Raw genomic sequence first — 17,939 nt, forward strand, 5'->3', positions numbered from 1 at the left:
CTTTCTCCAGAACCTGCACTCTTAGCCAGTACACCAAAGAGCTATACTCTCCATAGTGTTGTCAGCATTCACATGTGGCTCTTTAAATTTTGATTATTTAAAAGTAAATTTAATTAAGAATTCAGTTCTTCATTTGGACCTGACACACTTGAAGCGCTCTTGTACATGTGGCCAGTGGATACCATATGGAAGAGCACATTCTCTTCCTTCTGGGAGGCTGAGAACCATCTCAGCATTCTGTGGGACATGCTGCTTGTTGAACTTCTGGGATTCTATTCCTTACAGAATCTCAGGCTAGAGTTCTAAAACTTCTTGTAGTGTTATCAATAGATACATTCTTGTAATACAGTGAAATCCCATTTGCATTTGGCCAAGTAGTGTAATGGCAAGTAAGAAGCCAAGAAGTCTGACTCACATTACCCTTTTCCTGGTTTCCCAAAGCATTGCTTCATATTTACAAAGTTGTCTTCTGTCACTTCTCTTTGACATGTAGGGACAGTCACCAGTTTGCTCAAAGATCCAGCTTCTTCCACAGGTTTGCCTTGCCCTCTTTGGGCTGTCTGGATGGCATTTAGTACCCTAGCATATTCATCTCACTGTTGACTTAACTGGCATCTTGACCTCTGAGAGTCTCTAGCACATGCACAAAGTCTCCAGTTCCTCCTGAGCTCTTCTCTGTTCGCCTGTTACATGGTCAGTAAAGAAATGGAGGAGTTCAGGATTTGTTGCCCAAACTTTCAGAATGAGTAAGTCTAAAAATCTACAAGCTCCTAGAAGCCACTGGAATTACAGTAAACAACTATAACCTTGCGAATGCACATGCACATGCACCTCTTTCAGACCTCCATGGCAAAGACTGGGGCCAATATCTAATCTAGTTAGTAATAAAGCCAGAGCAGTCATCTGCTTCTTGCAGAGCATCCTGAGTATCTATGGGGGTTAGTCATAATCTGAGCTCCTCATACCAAGGCCTATTTGCACTATGGTGAGGTCACAGAATAGCCAACAACATGGAGTTACTCCAGTGTGGATGAAAGACACCCAGCTGCTTCTCTCCATGTGCAGAGAAGGAGCGCTGTTCTCCCAAACACAGCAGATGCTTGGGTTTTAGTCACTCTGTAAATCAAATCCAGGTCTGTACCCACCTTGTCATTGTGTGTCCTGGGTAAACCTATCTCCACTTCCTTGTCTTTTAAACTAAGGACAGGCTCAAATACATGTGTATGTGCACAGTTAGTCCAATAAATATGTTAACAGATGTAATTTCCACAATGTGATTATGTTTTCTGTTCTGCTGATGGGTTTTATTTAACCCAACAGCATTGAAAAGGGATGAGTTGATGTGCTTAAAATGAGAGTCAAGGCTCAGTTTATCATTAATGATCATCCCAAAAAGAAGCTAGCACAGCCTTCACCAGATTATCATTTCCCAAGTGCCTGGGACATCATGCCAAACTCATAAGAGAGTCAAGTTGGTTGGATTTTCCAAATATTTGTTGAACCCTTTGCCTATGTCAGGCACTGTCTGGGCACCAGAGGGATTTAATTTTGATTAAGACTTGGCACAACAAGGATGTTCAGTCAGTCAGAGGTGTTCAGCCATAGGCGCTGGACCAAAAAGTGTTAGTTGCTCAGTCCTGTTTGACATCGTGCGACCCCATGAACTGTAGCCCACCAGGCTCCTTGTCCATGGGGATTCTCCAGGCAAGATTACCAGAGTGGGTTGCCATTTCCTTCTCCAAAGGAGAGGCAGAATTCTCAGAGTGGCTCTCCAAAGACATGCAGGACCCCTAAGGACCATGAGCACAGAGGGCTGAACGCACGTGGCAGCCTGTCTGGGGAGCTCCGAGGAGATGGGTATGACTGGAGGTTAGAGTACAGGACACAATGGGGTGGGAGACCTGGCTGCCAAGAAGATGGGAGGCCCAGGGACAAAGAACCCTAATAACAGAGCTTACAGGATGTGCTTGGGGCTGTAAGTATCTGCAAGCCATTGGACAGACCTAGAGACAACCTTTTTCCAGCAGGTTCTCTATCATGTTCTGTAGCATGGGAGTGGGTGTGAGCTCTGTGAAATTGGGCACCAGCATCAGACTCTATTCATCCCAGGGTCTGACTCTCTGAAATTTGGAATCACATGGAACCAGCCAATCCAAGAGGTAGTAATCATTGTCCACCAGTTATGGACTGACCTGCTTTCTGAGATTTTCAGTGATTCCTAAGAGAGAGATGGGTTTACCTTATATGTGGAAATCTCTAGGAGTTGAAACATCCCTACCACCTTTTCTTTGGAACCTGGGCCCCCTGCTAACAGGGTGTGGGACAGAGGTTTCTTTGCCAAAGTAAATAAATCAGAGAAGATGCATGAACATCAGCTACAAAGCTCCTTGTCAGAGTCTTGACTGAATCTCATCTAGTTTATATCTTTCTTTTTTTAACCAAGGATCCCATTGGCCTGCCAAGTGCCTGCTCCCATTCTGCTCCATGTGAATGGGTGGCTGCTGGCCCATTCCAAACTGCTGTTGAAACAGAACTGCCCACACTGCTGGGGCATCTTCTGCTGATGGTAATTTCCATGTGCCATTGGCAGGTTTTTTTCTGCCTGATGAACTACCAAGGCGCTGGGAGCGTATGTACCAGCTGATGAGGGGTCTTGCTTCTTGACCCGTCACTAATATCCTACCAGTCACATGAAGCTACCGGGGACTCCTGAGCAAAAGCTTACAATGCTTCAGTTCCCTACAAATAAACCCCGCTCATTGCTTTCCAACTGTGTCATCATCTGGTGGGCAAGGAATGAGACCTCTAGGAATAGTTGCATATCAGGATTGCAAAAACCCCTCCATGGCTATAAAACAGTGTTTTAAATTACCAAGGTGCTCAGTATGCAGGCACAAAGAATAGTCCATTGTAGAGAGTGATGTTTCTGTTCATGTCCCAGATGACCTTGGTTCAAGGACAAATTGGAGCTTGACTTAGCAAAGTTGCAGGTGGTCAGTGAGGTTGGCTCTGCACTGATGCACCCACCCAAGCGGAGGGGTGCCGGGCCCTTCGTGGTGGGTATATCGTCAGAATGGCAAAGGCATTTTCTCTCCCACATGTACTGAGTTCAGTTGCTAAGCATGTTCCATGTGGTTTTTTGGTTTTGTATTTCTTTGGGGAGAGGAGTGTCATCTCTAAAACTCTCAAAATAGTTCAGTTTTCTTCCTCATCCCATCTTTGTGTGTGTGCTTAGTCACTCAGTCATTTCTGACTCTTTGTGACCCCATGGACTGTAGCCCACCAGTCTCCTCTGCCATGGGGATTCTCCAGGCAAGAATATTGGAGTGAGTTGCCATGCCTTCCTCCAGGAGATCTTCCCAACCCAGGGATCAAACCCAGGTCTCCCACATTGCAGGTGGATTCTTTACCATCTGAGCCTAATTTACAGGGCCCCCTTGTAAAACCTGGCCTGTACTTCTCTTAATGGCACATTTGAACAGTGTCTACTTTTCAGACTTGTTTTCCATATGACAAGCTAATCACACACACACACACACACACGCACGCACCATGCCAAACTCCATGTAGACTTGAGAACCAGGCAAACCTTTATTTGCATCCTCCTCTGCTACTTACTAGCTGTGTGACTTTGGGCAACTTCGTTAACCTTTCTGGGCCTCTGTATCCTCATTGTAAAATAAGGACAGTAATCGTTCCTGCCTCACATACAGCTGTTTCAAGGGTTGAGTGAGACTGAGGATCAAAAGCACTTGGCTTAGTGCCTGGTACATAGCAAATGCTTGATCAGTTCAGTGGTGGCAGTTTTTACCATTAATTCAGTTCAGATGAGGCATCCAAACATCTCGTGTCTTGTCATCCATCACAGAGAATTACCCACTGTAGGTGCTTAGTCATGTTTACTGAGTTGACTCCATCTCTTTAGCTGAGGATCGGGAGATAAATATTTCCCTGTCTACTGGGATGTTTGATAAGACACAGGTGATCAGTCGAAGCTCAGATATGAAAAGCATGCAAATGAAGAGGCTGCTTCACATACAAAGAGCTTCTCCTCAGGGTGGGCTCCCCCTGGTCGTCGGGCACCCCGTGGCCAGGTGCTCAGCAGGAGGTCAGGGTTCCCTCAGCACCTCCGTGGAGTCTTGAGGCTTCCTCTGACATGGATATCAAGTGTGAGGGTTTTAATGGCCTTTGGCTGAAAGAATGGGGTCAGATGTCCAATTCAGATGAAATCCCCGTCTTCTAAAACATTATGAGGTGCCACCCACATGAAAGTCCCTAATCCTCGGGGCCCCGGCAGGGTGAAGTGCCTCAGGGCTGCAGCTCAGGACTGCTGGGAGATTCCTGCCTGGGTGTACACATTACTCAACACATGTACACACATGTACCTACAGACCAGTGTAGAATGGTGTGCTCTGTTTGGGGGGAGAGCACGGGGACGGATTGGGATTAGGCATTGTTGATGAACCAGCTATCTGACCTAGCCTGATGCCCATTTCCAACCAGACAGTGAGTGATGGAGGCAGTCTCCTTAACTGAGACCCATGGATGGGTAGTAAGTGGTCCAGAAAACCCCTGAAATTATATGTAAAATGTTGGTGGGCTGGGAAGGGAGAGACACCAGCATAAGTGCTTTTTCTGTGGAGAGAGACTGTAGCTTTTAAGAGACTTCTGAGAGGAGTCTGTGACCCAAGACAATTAAGAGCGCAGAGCTGCTGGGTTTGGTTGACCCAGGCTAGTTGGTGTGTCTAATCAAAGCCCCAGATGACCCCCTTCTAGGCGGTCAGGGCAGTGACAGGAGTAGTCAGAGGCAAGTCGTGGCCACGCCGCTGATAGACTCTTCAATGGTTGTTGTAGACTCATGTAGACAGAGCCTGCAAGCTTGGGGAAGCCAGGCCCCCCCAGGTCAGCCTCGGGCGACAGCCCCCATCCTGCCAGGCCCTGGGGAGTGAGTCCTTCCTGCCCAGCAGCTCCTTTGCTCATGAGCTGGCCCGAGTCACCTCCTCGTACAGTACCTCAGAGGCAGCGCCCTGGGGCGGCTGGGATCCGAAGGCCTGGAGGCAGGTGCCCGCTTCACTACTGCCTAGCTGCGACGCTGTCGGTAAGTCTCTCCCCTCAGCCTCGCTTCCCTCATCTGTCAACTGGGCACAGTCCCCTGCTCAGCCTGCCCGCCTGCCGCACGGTGCTGTTGGAGGGACAGAGGAGGTGACAGCCTAGCCCGTAAAGCTCTGTGCACCTAGGAGAGATGTCCAGAGCTTTCTCTGCTGCATCCCAGTCAGTCTTTGGCAGAGAGACCACCCAAGTCAGCAGAGGGGAACTAAGTGGGTACCGCCCCAGGGACAGTTACTCCCTCCCTGCTGTTGGCCATCCAGCACCCCGGTTCCTTCCCTGCCTGTCTGTCCCTGTGACCAGACTGTGAACTGGAGGGGGACAGGGCCTGCACATTTGGACCTACAAATCTCCCCCCTCCAACCTTGTGCCTGCCTACTCCGTAGCTGCCAGGCACTTGGGAGCTGCCTCTCCAGCCGTCTGCTGTGGGCGCCACACCCCGAGGTGTTCTTTGACCCCAACTGGGATTTGTGTGCACCTCACGAAGTGGGAAGTCAGATGGCCCCACTCAAGGAGGGCAGGCAGAAGAAAGCCAAGCCAGGCCTGGCCAAGAGGCCTGTGAGTTTGCGTCGTCCTCCAGATTCTGGAAAAAATGGCTTGACTCATCCTAAGGAGTTGCATTAGTGGTCATGACAGCAAGATGGTGTCCAAGAAGACATTGCAGAGACTTGTTTGGCTCATGAGCTTGTTGTTCTGGTGCATAACGTATCAGTGTGTGCAGGACGTCAGCCCTCTCTGCAGAGCAAAATAGAGAAAAGAGCATTTGCTGAGAGAGAGTGATCAGAGGATGCTCATCTAGCTGAAATGACCTCTGGGATTCTGGCCTCTAATGGAAATGCTGCTTCTATCCGCATTGCCCTGTTCTCCCGTCGCACAGGCCTCGGCCTGCCGGAACAAGCAGTGCTTTCCATTCAAGGGCTATAGATTTCTCTCTCTCTTTTTTAACCCTTCTCCTATGTAATGTCAGAGTCACAGTGCTCTTCGGCTTGTCCAGCACAAGACTGCCAAGGAAAGAGAATTAGCAAAAAACAAATGGGACATCGTCCACTTAGGATGTCTCTGAGTTCCACCCTGGTGTTCCATGTCCCCAGAAGGCAAAGAACAACAGATCCAAGTGAGCTGATGTTGAGAACTCTTTTCCCCAGCATGTTATCTCTCTGCAAAACCAACCCTTCCACTCAGCAGTGGAGGGCGGGACAGAATCTTGGCCCTCAGATCCTCACTATTAAGCTATGGAAGTTGGGCCTGCCTTGGGGGGGGGCAGGTGGGGAAGGCATGGAGGCACAGGACCTACAGCTCAGCCCAGACTCAGGAAGGCCAGACTTTCTGTGACACAGAGGACGCAGGCCCCCGCCTCCGTGGGAGAAGAGAGGCAAGCTGCAAAGACATTTGTTTCCTCTGCCACCAGATCACTCACAGCATGGAAGCCTGGCCCTTCCGGGAGAGATGCCTGGAGTCAGAAGTCAACTGCAAAGGCAGAAAGTAGAGAGAAGTAAGGCAACCTCCAGCTCTCTGGCGGTCATTTTCAACAGCAGTGATTTTTGTGAAGTTACCAATGGCAGCTTCAGATTGGACCCAACCCAAGGACAGTGCCATCACCGAGGGGAGGTCCCTGACTCCTGCTCCAGGGGCCCCCAGGGGCAAAGAAAGACCCTCAGCTTTCTCCTGTCTTAGCACCCGCATGTTCCCATGGACCCTCGGGCCCAAACCCTGAGCCCAGGTTTCTGCTGTGCCTCCCCTCCCCATCCCTTCAGTCGGTTGTGATTTCCTTTGATTGGTTTACTTGTTGGTTTCTCCCTCCATGGTGAGCTTCCTGAGAGTAGAAACACACAGTACCACCCCAGGGCTGGGACAGAGCTCTGCCCATGGTAGACCCACTGGGTCCCGTGGTAGACCCACAAGATGTGTTTGTCAACTGACTGGCACGGGGGCTCAGTGGGCTGCCAGGTAAACCCTCTTTACCCACCCGGGATCCAGCAGTTTGTTTTGGGGACCACAGAGTCAGTGAGGCTGCCCTCCCCATCCCCCCACCGGGCAGGGAAGGACACGGAGCCGAGGCCTTCAGAAACGGCAGGTATGCCCTGCCTTGGCCTTGGCTTCTGAGGTTCCCTCAGCACTCACATCTGAAGGCACTCCAGAGAAACTGAGTCACAGGCTCCAAGAGTTAGGAGGGAGAGTTAGGACATCGTGAAGCTGGCCTGCATTCACTGTGGGCATCCCGTGTTGTGTCTGAAGGACACCTGAGGACAGTGTCAGCCTGAGAGCATTCATGCCCTTCAAACGGGGCTTTGGGTGGAAGCATCTTCATGGCCCACAGGTCTGAGAAGTGCCCCTCCAGGGGAGTTGTGGGAGCCCCTAGAACTCAGGTTTCCGTGCAGAATGATGTCTTCTTGACATTCCAAAGGAAAAGTCACAAGTGTTGGTGAGCCCTTTCCAAATTTGGCTTCCAAAAGCTACCAAAGAAGGTACTTTTCGTAGTGGAGTATTGAACAAAGCAGCCCACACGCTGGAGCTCCTTAACCTTTGAGCCTCTAACACAGAGCTGCGTGTCTTCTGCTACCTGCAGGCTGCTCTGTGCGTGGTGCTCAGGGGCACATCTGCTGGGGAAGAGGCAGGAGAGCCCCAATGCTGGAAAAAGAAACCCCCCCCACACACAGCCCTTTTTTTTCCTCCTCCACCCCTCCTTCACCAGCCCCCACTTTGTCCCTTCCCTTCCTCCCTCTCCCTTTCTCTCCCTTCCCCACTTCCCTCCCTAGACTCCATCCCTCATCTGTCAGAGCTATTTGTTTGGAAGCCCTTCCCAGTCAGAACACACTCCTCCTGGGGATCATGGGCCAAGTAATTTCAGGCTGAATCTGCCTGAAGCCCAGGAAGCCAGTGTGGGCATCCGTGTGGGAGTCTTGCCAACCCTCTGCCTCTGTCCCATCCCCATCCAATTAATGTGTCTGTGGGCCTTATGAAGGGGTTGAATCTGTCATGAAACCATTCATGGGCTGCAGTGGAGAGAGGGTCCATCAGGTGCTTGCTCGGGGCTCACAAGAGACCCCCACTCGCGGTGGCTGAAGGCTGAGGCCCGCAGGGCGGCCTGGCCTCCTGGGTAGCTATGTGTTGGGTTCTGCTGTGTTGGGAGGCAGTGGGGGGTTCGGGCCAGCCTTGCGCCTGTCTCCCCCACCTATGCCTAGCAGACTCGGATGGAGCGCTACGCCTCAAGTGAGCCCCAGAGCTTCATTGGCCTTAGCATGAAGCCTTGAAAAGCAGTTCCAGGACTTCCTGAATCACCATTCTGGCTGAGGCCTCTCTGAGGGTGGCCCCTTGGCCGGATGGAAGGAGGAGCCCGGGCCCACGTTCTTTGGGAGACTTCCTTCCTTCCAGGGACAACATGGGGAAGCACACCTAGGCTCCCAGAGGGCCCACCTGCCACTGCCCCCTTGTTGTCACCTATACAGCAATCCCGAGTGCCATGACAACCACCCACAGTCCTAGGAAAAGCAGTGCTTGGCTGAGCTCCTCTGTAACCATCCTTCAGAGTGTCCGTCACTAAGCAGCCACTTTCAGCCATCACTTCCTCCGGGTCACTGAAAACATTTGTCATTTCCTGTTTTCTCCATGTTCCAATGATCCTAATTGTCAGTGTCAAAAGGCAACAACTGTTTTCTTGGGGCTTATCTTCGGAGCGCACTGGCTGAGAACAAAGGATGGGGCCTCTGTCTGCAAACAAAGGAAGCCGCCTCCTGGGGGCCTGGAGAGAAGCTCTGGCTGCTCTGCCCAGGGGTGGGGGCCGGGCCGGGAGCAGCGGGCTGGCGGTGTCCCCCCATGCCCCAGTGGCATGAAGAGCTTTCTGCCTGACAGCAACACCCCAGGATGGCCAGCATCAGCCCTTCTGTCTGGACTTGGAGTTTCTGTGGCCCCCACCAGACTTTGCCTTCAATTCTGGATGTTCTGGATTGTTCTGCTTCCTTGGATGAACGCTGGCCAACATCCTGCTGTCCCTATAACCCTGGACCCTTCAAGAAGCATTTTCTGTCATCTGGCAGACACTGCCCACTTCCTCCACTCTGACCCCTGCCCCAGCCTCGCCTTCACTCTGGTTTCCCAGGCCCTGGGGGTGTCTTCCTCTCTATCTCCTTCCCTTTGGACTCTTGGGTCCATCGTCATCATTCCCTGCTTTTTCTTGCGTTGCCCTCTGTAGCCACCATCTGCCCCTCTCCCACCCTGTACAACTGTGTCATTTGGTGAACCTAATGGAGCATTCAGTGGGGATGGAGTTAGAGTTGGTGTAGACAGAATTAGAGCTGGTGTAGACAGAGGGCCCAGGAGCCGGTCCTGGAAGCAACAGGCTAGAGAGATGGAAGCACTGGACCTGCAGTTAGGAGACACTGCACTTAGCCAGCCATATTGCCTGGAGCATGTCACTGACCCTCTGTAAGCCTCAGCTGTCACATCAGTAAGCTGGGGCCATAGATCTTCTGCCCAGGTCTCCTGGCGCAGTAGGAGGGTGACTGGGCAGACCAGAGGTGAGAGCTGCCTTCAGAAATGCCTGCCTACCCTAAGCATCTCAGGCAGAGCCCAGCACCCCCCACCCCCCATCTCCCCCACTTCCCAGAGGCATGGCCTTGGCGTTCTTACGACCCCTATGATCCTCGGGTCCTGCCCGCCCCCAACAGCATGCTTTAGCAGGAAGAGGGCCGCCCCAGGGGAAGGGAGGCAAGAGCTTGGACAGGAAGCAAGCTAAGGGCAGGATGCTGAAATCACTCACCGTGTAGTCCGCCCACTACCACATGTTTGTGTTCGTTCTCTGGCTTGGCAGGAACTGAGGCCGGGAACTGCCGCCAGACCTGGGAGCCAGGCACTCTCCCAAGCGCCGGCCCTCTGCCTCAATCCCTTCCCACGCCAGCCATCCAAGAGTGGAGAAGCAGGCCACTCAGGCAGCCTGTGTTGTCCGGTCAAGTCTTCTGGCGTCTGCTGGGGTGTGGTGGACACAGTTCCGAAGTAAACTCAGGGAGATGTGCTCCCTGATGGGGCTGCCTCGAATGTTGGCACATGGAGGATCAGAAAAGGGGAGAGAAATAGCAGCGGGTGAGCAATGGACTGCAAGTCATACCCAGGGCCCAGCCACAGCTTGGCACCAAAGGGCTGAGGGTCTTGGGGCAAGTTATGCCTTCTGCAGGCCCTCAGCTGGCTCTTTGGTGGCAGGCCTCTCTAGGAGCTTCCATACTTGGGGCTGGGACTGCAGCCCTGAAGCTTGGCTCCTCTCTGTGCCCACCCAGCTTGGAGATGGAGATCGGAAGCCCGTTCCCATCACCCATGTTGCAGCCCATCAGGAAAGCGAAGGGAAGCTGGGAATGAGTGACTACTCCGGGTGTTGATCAATGCATCCATCTGACCAAGTGATCACCCCTGCTCTTCATGCCGGGACCACCCAGAACGAGCCTTGGCCCTTTTCCCCATGACAGCCCAGGCACCCACCACCACATAGCCCAGAGGCTGCTCTGCCCCACCCCTGACATCCCCAGTTGGTTCAGCCATTCTTTGCCCACGTGCTTGGGAGCCCAAGCCCCATTGCTTAGTATCCTCTGGGTGCGGCCAGTTTGGGTCTCCCTGAGAGTGGCTTGCCCAAACTCTTGTCAGCACTGCAGACATGGTCTGGCCAAGGCAGAGGAGTGTAGGACTGTCACCTCCCTCCTTCTACATACTCTGCTTCTGTTAATGCAGCCTAATGTCACATTTGCTCCTTTGGTGACTGCATCTCACTGCTGCCCCATCCCGAGCAGAAGGACATCGAGAATGCCTAAACCTTTTCTCTCCGTGCTCTTGCTGTTTAGCTCTGTGTCTCTGCCACATCCTATGCTGCCGCAATTGGTTTTTAACTCAGGTGCCGAATCCTACTTGTATCCATACCCGTGGAGTTTTGCTTGGGAGGGTGGGGCATGCATGCGAGTGTGTGTTGGTGTGTTCACTCATGCTTTCTGCTACACCAAAGCCACGTCCTGAGTCCCCACACAGTGACACCAAGGCTAGAACAATTTGGTAGCCCGAATCTAACACTTCTTTTTTCATCTTCTACTTAGCGAGAGAAGCAGAGATCAGGTCTTATGGCAATGACCCCTGAACAGCGCAGTTCACGTATCACCCAACGGATGAGTCAATTTCAAGGTAAACAGTTAAAAGTCCATGTTCTCAAAGGGGTGAGCGGTGGAGACTGTGTGAGGTTGGGGGAGAATTCCCTCCAGCATAAACCGTTACTGAGATGATTCTGGAAAGCACTGATCAAAAGAGAGTAGGTCTGTGAGGCACTTCCATGGCACCCTGGTTGGATCTGTCACGTGGAAAGCGTAAGTAGAGTCCCAATTGAAGGCTCAGTCTTAATGACTCAACCATGTAATCAACATTGATTGGCTGAAGATACAGATGTTAGCCAAACACTACAAGTGATCTCTGCCAAACTAGCCCAGGAGACGTGTTAAGCACTCGTCCCCAGCCAGTAGTGACATTGGGCCAGGACAGGTATTCTTACCCAGGGCTCGGAGGAGGCTGCTTGCCTTCCAACGGGTGTTCAGCATCTTCATTGTAGCCTGGCGGCACCATAGCACCATCACTCCTCCATTCTCTTGCAAAACCCCCTTTTCCTTCGGGCCTGATACCAGCTGAATGCCCCCACCTGTTCAGGCTGGAGTGGCATGTCAGGTGTGCCTTAGCTGCAGGGACCAGGCAGACAAGTTCTAGGCCAGTGTCAAGAGGTGAACATCCTTCAGGGGGTGGGTGGTACCAGGCCTGTGTATGGATTGTATGGGGTTTATAAAAGCAGGCCCAGACCCCATTCTTGGAGCTTAAAATCTATGGGCATTTTCAGTCCAACGTGATCTACTCTTGGGTGGAGGGGAGCTATGAGCACAGACCCGGGGGGGTCTAGGAGGACTTCCCCCAAGAACTGCAATCCAGGCTGAGGGTGGAGGAACAAGGGGAGAGGAGGATGCTCAGTAGGAGCCAAGGGCAGGAGGTGAGAGGTCAGTGCTGGGCCAGTGGCTGCCCGCTGGCCACTGCAGCCCAAGTGGAAGACACCTTTGGAACTGACCCCCACTTCTCTCTTTCGGTAGCCATCCAAGGTCAAGTCATCTCCAAGTGTAGCCGGACCAAGGCAAGCTCCCTACCCAGCCAGCGCATGACACCACCCAGAGCTGGGCTCCTTCATAGCAGTCTGAGTTCAGGAATGGCCTCACCCATCAGGCAGCAGAGCCAGGAGACCATGCGCATGTTCTCACCAACCCCCCGCGGGCAGCAGGGGATTTTCAGCTTCAGCCCCCAGTTTCCCACACCTTCACAATTGGGCCACAACCCTCCGGGCAGCCTTGGCTCCATCTACCAGCACATGGGGATGCCCAGTGCTGCTCCTGCAGGAGTGCCCCTGCCTAGATTCTGTCCCAGCCCCCAGGGCAGCCAGGCCCTGGGTCCTCACCAGCTCAGACAGCCCCATATATCAGGAATGTCCACCGTGCTCCACAGCACTGCCTGGGTGGTGACAGCAACATCTCTGCACACCCCAGTCTTGAGGGAGCCACCCCCGAGCCAAGCAGCTCATGGCATGCAGCAGCATTATGATACCCGCGCCATCTTTACCAAGACCCTTGTGACAACCTCCCTGGAAGCCCCAGTGTTTCCCTTGCAGCAGGCAGTTGTGTCCCCTAGTCAGGTGGCCCCAGAAGGCAGACCTAGCCAGCAGGCAGGTGCTGCCCCCGCCAAGCCCAGCTCCAGCCAGCTGGGCAAACAGAGTGTCAGAAAGAGCCCAGTGCAGGGCCCCGTGCCCACACCACATGCCACCAAGTCCCTCCAGCAGGGTATGGTCAGCTTCGGGCCTGAGAGTCCCATCCAGGCCATTGAGCCACCAAGCTCTGTGGCTGCTGCTGCTGCCACCTCCATTGTGGCTGCCGGCCAGTCCCAGGCCAGTCCCTGTGACAGAACAGGGAACCCCTCTGAGTCGTCGTCCCAGTCCCTACTGGACGATCTTATTTCACTCCCTGAATGTTCTGGAGTGGATTTCATCGACGCTTTCATGGATTCCACCGAGAGCCCTGATGAAGACTGGATGGGCAACCTGAGGCTGATCAGTGGCACTGTAGAAGACCAGGCTGCTGACGAGGGTGCTGAGGCCCAGAGTGCAGGTGATGTCCCCAAGAATGCTGACAAGCTTTAAATACCCTAGAAACCTCCATGTGGCCATCACCCTGGGGAGTGGTGTGAGTCCATAGCAAATTTACCACTGGCCCCACACAGCCACATGCTTATTGCCTCATTGCAATTTGAGGGGCGGAAGCCCACACCCATCCCTCTCTCTACCTGTGACAAAATGGAAATCTGGTGATTTTTTTCAAGCTACCTGTACATATCTGAAAATTTTGTACATGGTTTTCCTAAACGTTCATGACAGAAGTGTTTATACCGTGTTTTGTGAGTTTGTAATTAAGACAACGGCTTTCGTTTCAGCAGAGTTGTGTTTATTATGTCATTGTCCGTGTGTATTCTACATTGTTCAAATACGCAGACTGTGTTGTTCACTCCAGCCATACCTTATCAAACCAGGTGGCTGAGTTGCTTACGCTTTTGATGTAGTGGTGGATGTGACCAAGAGGTGTTGTGCAAACTGACAAATGCCAAATAGAAACTCACTTGGCCATCTATTTCTATTTCCACTAAAACTTCTATTGCCCAGTGTGATTCTTAATGTCTTTTGCAAACCTTGCAGCGTCTTCTAGCTCTTTCCTGATGAGCCTGTTACAGCACAAGCCGTTTTATCATTAAGTAGCCTGCAGAGGAATTATTTGCCAGGAGGTAGAGAGTTCTGGAGATTTGAGAGAAGCAAAGAGAGAGTTTGTGAGCTGGGCATCTCTGAGGGTTCTACCCGTTATCACTCAGACAGTTTGCACTACTCTTGACGGGCACCTTGCAGGGTGGAGGCAAGATGCTCCTGATTTAAGCCCTTTCAGTATTTGTTCTGATGTAAGGCTCTGTGGTCTGGGGGGAAAATGAGTCTGTAAACATGAGTAGTTGATTTGGGTTTTGTCACTGATGTTTTCTACTTGCAGTTATCATCATGTATGTTTAAGTGTCTGTTACAGGAAACCCACACCCACTGTCCTGTAAACTTTTGTCAGTGTCCAGACTCTGTGTAATGACATTTTAATTGCCACCTGGTATTTTGCCTCTGCATTTGAAATCTGGCATCTGTTTCAAGCAAGTGTGTTTTTTTCCTTCGTTCTGTAATAAACAAGAGAAAAGTACCTCTGTGTTTTCATTTTCCCAGGGAGCATTCAGAGTCTACAAACCCGTGTCAGTTAAGCCTGCTGGTGTCTTTGGTTCTTTCTGATGGTGCTCCCTGTCTTGGGATGCTTGGGATGCACTGAGAGGTGCAAGAAGTTTGTGTAGCCTGCACTGTGATCCTTTCACATCACAGCACAGAAGCACATCGTTTATGGTGTAGGCCTCTTAAGATGACTGACTGCACTGGGGGCTGGGGGCAGGGGGCAGGGGGAGGCTTGTGTTGAGAAGCTAGTTCTCCACCACCATCCTCTTTCCACTGAGACGGTGACAGCCAATTAAAGATCCAATGTCTCTCACAGTAAGGGGTGCCAACATAGGGCGGCTGGAGGTTGCGGGGACCTGGAGACTGAAATGCCATCACTTCACACAGAGGTCCAGGAAGACCCTGGTGAAGGCGTGGTCCCGGGAGAAAATGGCCTTCCTACCCTTCCCCTCCCTGTCCCTTGCCCTTCCTCAAGGTCTAAACTAAGGGCAACCCTCATATTCCTGAGCACTACAGAGGGTAGAGCCTGGTGGTCCGGGATGCTGGGCCATAGGGCATAGGAGGTGTGTCGCCATCTTGCCCCCTTCAAGCTCGGGGCCCATCTCTGGGGCCCCCTTCTGCCGACCCATCAATCCTGATCTGCTGCCCAATCCCTGCTTGGCCGCCTCCTCTCCCCGCCCTCCCCACCAGCAGTTGCCAGCAGCATCTTGGCTGCAGGCTGTTTCCAGCTTAAACTGCATGAAGACAAGGGCTCTTGTCACCTCACACTGTAAGGCAAGCCCCTCACCCCATTTTGAAGCAGATACTAAAGAGATGGGACCTGTGCCTCTCCCACGAGGTGCCAGGACTTGGTGCATAAGTGGCAGAGGTTGCATATGGAACCACATCTCCCCAAAGGCAGTGAGGAAGCTAGTTGGGGACCCTTTTGCACACACTATGTGCTGTAAAAGTGCAGCTGAAGCACCAGCTGGGATCACATATAACCAAAATTGAATACACACATTTAGCCCCATAACTGGTGGGGAGAAGACCTACTCATCGTCAAGGTATAGGATGTTCCAACAGAATGACTTTGGGGGCTGAGGGATGCAGCTACAATGCGGCAGGCCTGTCCTGTCCTGTCCAGTGGAGCCTAAAATGCTCTTAAGAAGCATCTAGGGAGATGCCCCCACCCGCCACTCTCAGTGGCTGTTCAGTCAGTTCAGTTCAGTCGTTCCGTCGTGTCCAATTCTGCGACCCCATGAACTGCAGCACACCAGGCCTCCCTCTCCATCACCAACTCCCGGAGTCCACCCAAACCCATGTCCATTGTGTCAGTGATGCCATCCAACCATCTCATCCTCTGTCGTCCCCTTCTCCTCCTGCCCCCCATAGGGGTGGAGGCAGACCTCCCTAGTCTGTGGGCCAGAGGGATGGTAGAAGCAGTCAGGGCCCCAAAGCCCCAGTGGTTGGCCCACCTGCTCACACAGCCCCTCCTGCTTCCTGCAGAGCCCTCCTTGTAGATCTGGGGAATGGGGATGTCCTGTGAGTGTCCCGCAGCTCCAATCACGACTCCATGTCAGAGGCTTGGCCTCTGTTCCCCCTGTGTTAACTCAAGTGCCCCAGTGGTGCCAGGCCCCAGGCAGGCCCCAGCTGCCCCTCAGAGCTTGACTGGGACACTTGGGCCCACCTCTCTTGTCCCCTATCCCCAGTGGGCCCAGGGGTAGCAGGACCCACCTACCCAGACTGTTGCTCACAGCCAACCAGTTGGGGTGCTGAAGGCCAGTCAGTGCAGCAGAGCCTCCTCAGTTCTGCCAGCCTTCAGAGTCCTGAAATAAAAGCTGAGCTTGGACTGCTGAGCTGGGTTAACTTCCCATCCCAATCACGTATTGACCTCAAGGCTGAGCCAGTGTGGACAGCACCTCCCCAGCACTTCCTGCCACCTGACCCTGCTTGGCCTCACTGGCCCCAGCAGGCCCTTCCAGTCTGTTCCTCCTAGCGGTGGGTGTCCCAGGCTACTCCTGCCCAGAGATGGCAGCTCCCACCATTGTGCCATCGCTCAGCTGCCCTCTCTCCTGCACCCCTGCACTGTCAGCCTCTTCTCTGCTGGATTCTTCCCAAGGGGGTTGAACTGGGCCATGTGCAAAGGTCTTCACCCACCTCAGCCCATCCAGTTGCAGTTCTGACACCCTGCCGCTCCTCCCCTGACTCTCGTCAGCCCAGAGCCATCTGACTCCTGTCCTGCTCCTTCCCAAGTATGCTCGCTGGCCAAAGGGCCAACTCCCTCTCGGCCATAAACCCAATGGAAGCTTCTCGATCCTTCCAGAACAGCACTGCCCCTTGGCTCCTGGGAGTGCCCTGGGATGCTTCTTTCCCTCTGACGTCCATTTTCTCTGTTGCTTCCTCTCACCTGCAAGGCCTTCTTCCCTTGCTCTCTTTCCTCCAGTTTCTTCCCTGGGAGACAAACAGGTTCCTGAGCCTGCACCCAGCCTCTAAGCATCTCAACATATTGACAGCCCAGCCACAAAGAGTGGTGTGTCTGGGCAAGAAAGAATGAAAGCATTCGGATGCTGCTCGATGACCCCCACAAGGAGGGTTTGCCCTGAACCTGCTTCAGACAGCAGCTTTGGTTGGAGGCCCCTGGCCTGTGCAGGTCCTTCACTGGGAGGGCTGGGAGGACCTTGCAGGTGGGGCCTAAGGTCCCCCCACAGGGGTGCACGAAGACCTGCAATCACCAGTGGGGAGGTGCTCTCTATACACCCTGTCCCATCACCCTGCTCCCCAGCTCTGAGGCCGGGGGAAATGCTGGAGGTTGCCAGAGAGGTATGTGAGACCCCAAGGCCTCCATCCTCCCTTAAAGCAGGCTCCAGCCCCTGAAGATCCATTTCTCATCGGTCCCCCTTCAGTCTGGAAAGTCAGGGGATCTGGCAGTGGACACGGGCTTTGGGAGAAGCACAAGCCATTGGCCATTCCATGATTCAACAAGCATGCTTGTGCCAGGCACCAATGGGTAGACAGACATGGTTCCCAGCCTAATGGAGTAAACCAGGGAGTGCATCTGTCAAGGTCATGCACAGGAATAATACCAGGAGATTACAAGTGTGTGTGTGTGTGTGTGTGTTCTCCAAAGAAACAAAACCAATAAGGAGATTGATTTACCATAAAGAATCAGCCTACACACTTAGGGAGGTTGAGAAGTCTCATGATCTCTGGTCTGGGGCCCCAGGAAAGCCTATGGTGTCATTCCCAAGACTGGAGAACCAAGGGAGCCAATGGTGTAAATCCCAGTCTGAGGTCTGAAGTCCACAGGACAAGCTATCAGGGTGTCCAGCTATCAGGCTGCAAACTCGGGCAGGAGCTGGCACTGCAATCCATAGACTGAATTTTCTCTTCCTCAGGACAACCTCAGCTTTGTCCTTAAGGCCTTTCAGTGTGGCTGAGGCCACACTATTCAGGATATTCTCTTTTACTTCACATCAGCTGACAGTAGATGTTCACCACATTTCCACAGTGCTTTCACAGCAGCACATGAGTATTTGATTAAATAACTGGCCCATGT

The 17,939-nt window shown here is 52.8% G+C and overlaps 1 protein-coding gene and 1 long non-coding RNA gene across 4 annotated transcripts in view; one reads left to right on the top strand and one right to left on the bottom strand.

The window, feature by feature from the left end:
- Nucleotides 1-14,370, top strand: part of MAMLD1 (mastermind like domain containing 1) — a 108,898-nt gene extending 94,528 nt beyond the window's left edge. The window contains exons 4-6 of one of the 2 annotated variants that reach the window (XM_043896676.1): nucleotides 11,175-11,259; nucleotides 12,201-12,697; nucleotides 12,782-14,370. In XM_043896676.1, the coding sequence (XP_043752611.1) occupies nucleotides 11,175-11,259; nucleotides 12,201-12,697; nucleotides 12,782-13,294 (1,095 nt within the window). In that variant the 3' untranslated portion in view covers nucleotides 13,295-14,370. Of the gene's footprint in view, nucleotides 1-4,854; nucleotides 5,099-11,174; nucleotides 11,260-12,200; nucleotides 12,698-12,781 lie in introns of those variants that run through there. The other variant, XM_043896674.1, reaches the window with a different exon arrangement.
- Nucleotides 5,092-17,939, bottom strand: part of LOC122689882 — a 41,875-nt gene continuing 29,027 nt past the window's right edge. Inside the window, exons 3-4 of one of the 2 annotated variants that reach the window (XR_006339940.1) lie at nucleotides 9,863-10,127; nucleotides 5,092-5,841 (exon numbers count right to left, since the gene is read on the bottom strand). This is a non-coding gene — a long non-coding RNA (uncharacterized LOC122689882). Of the gene's footprint in view, nucleotides 6,574-9,862; nucleotides 10,128-17,939 lie in introns of both variants that reach the window. The other variant, XR_006339939.1, reaches the window with a different exon arrangement.

The sequence above is a fragment of the Cervus elaphus genome, chromosome X, assembly GCF_910594005.1.
Source record: "Cervus elaphus chromosome X, mCerEla1.1, whole genome shotgun sequence".
Taxonomy (NCBI): domain Eukaryota; kingdom Metazoa; phylum Chordata; class Mammalia; order Artiodactyla; family Cervidae; genus Cervus; species Cervus elaphus.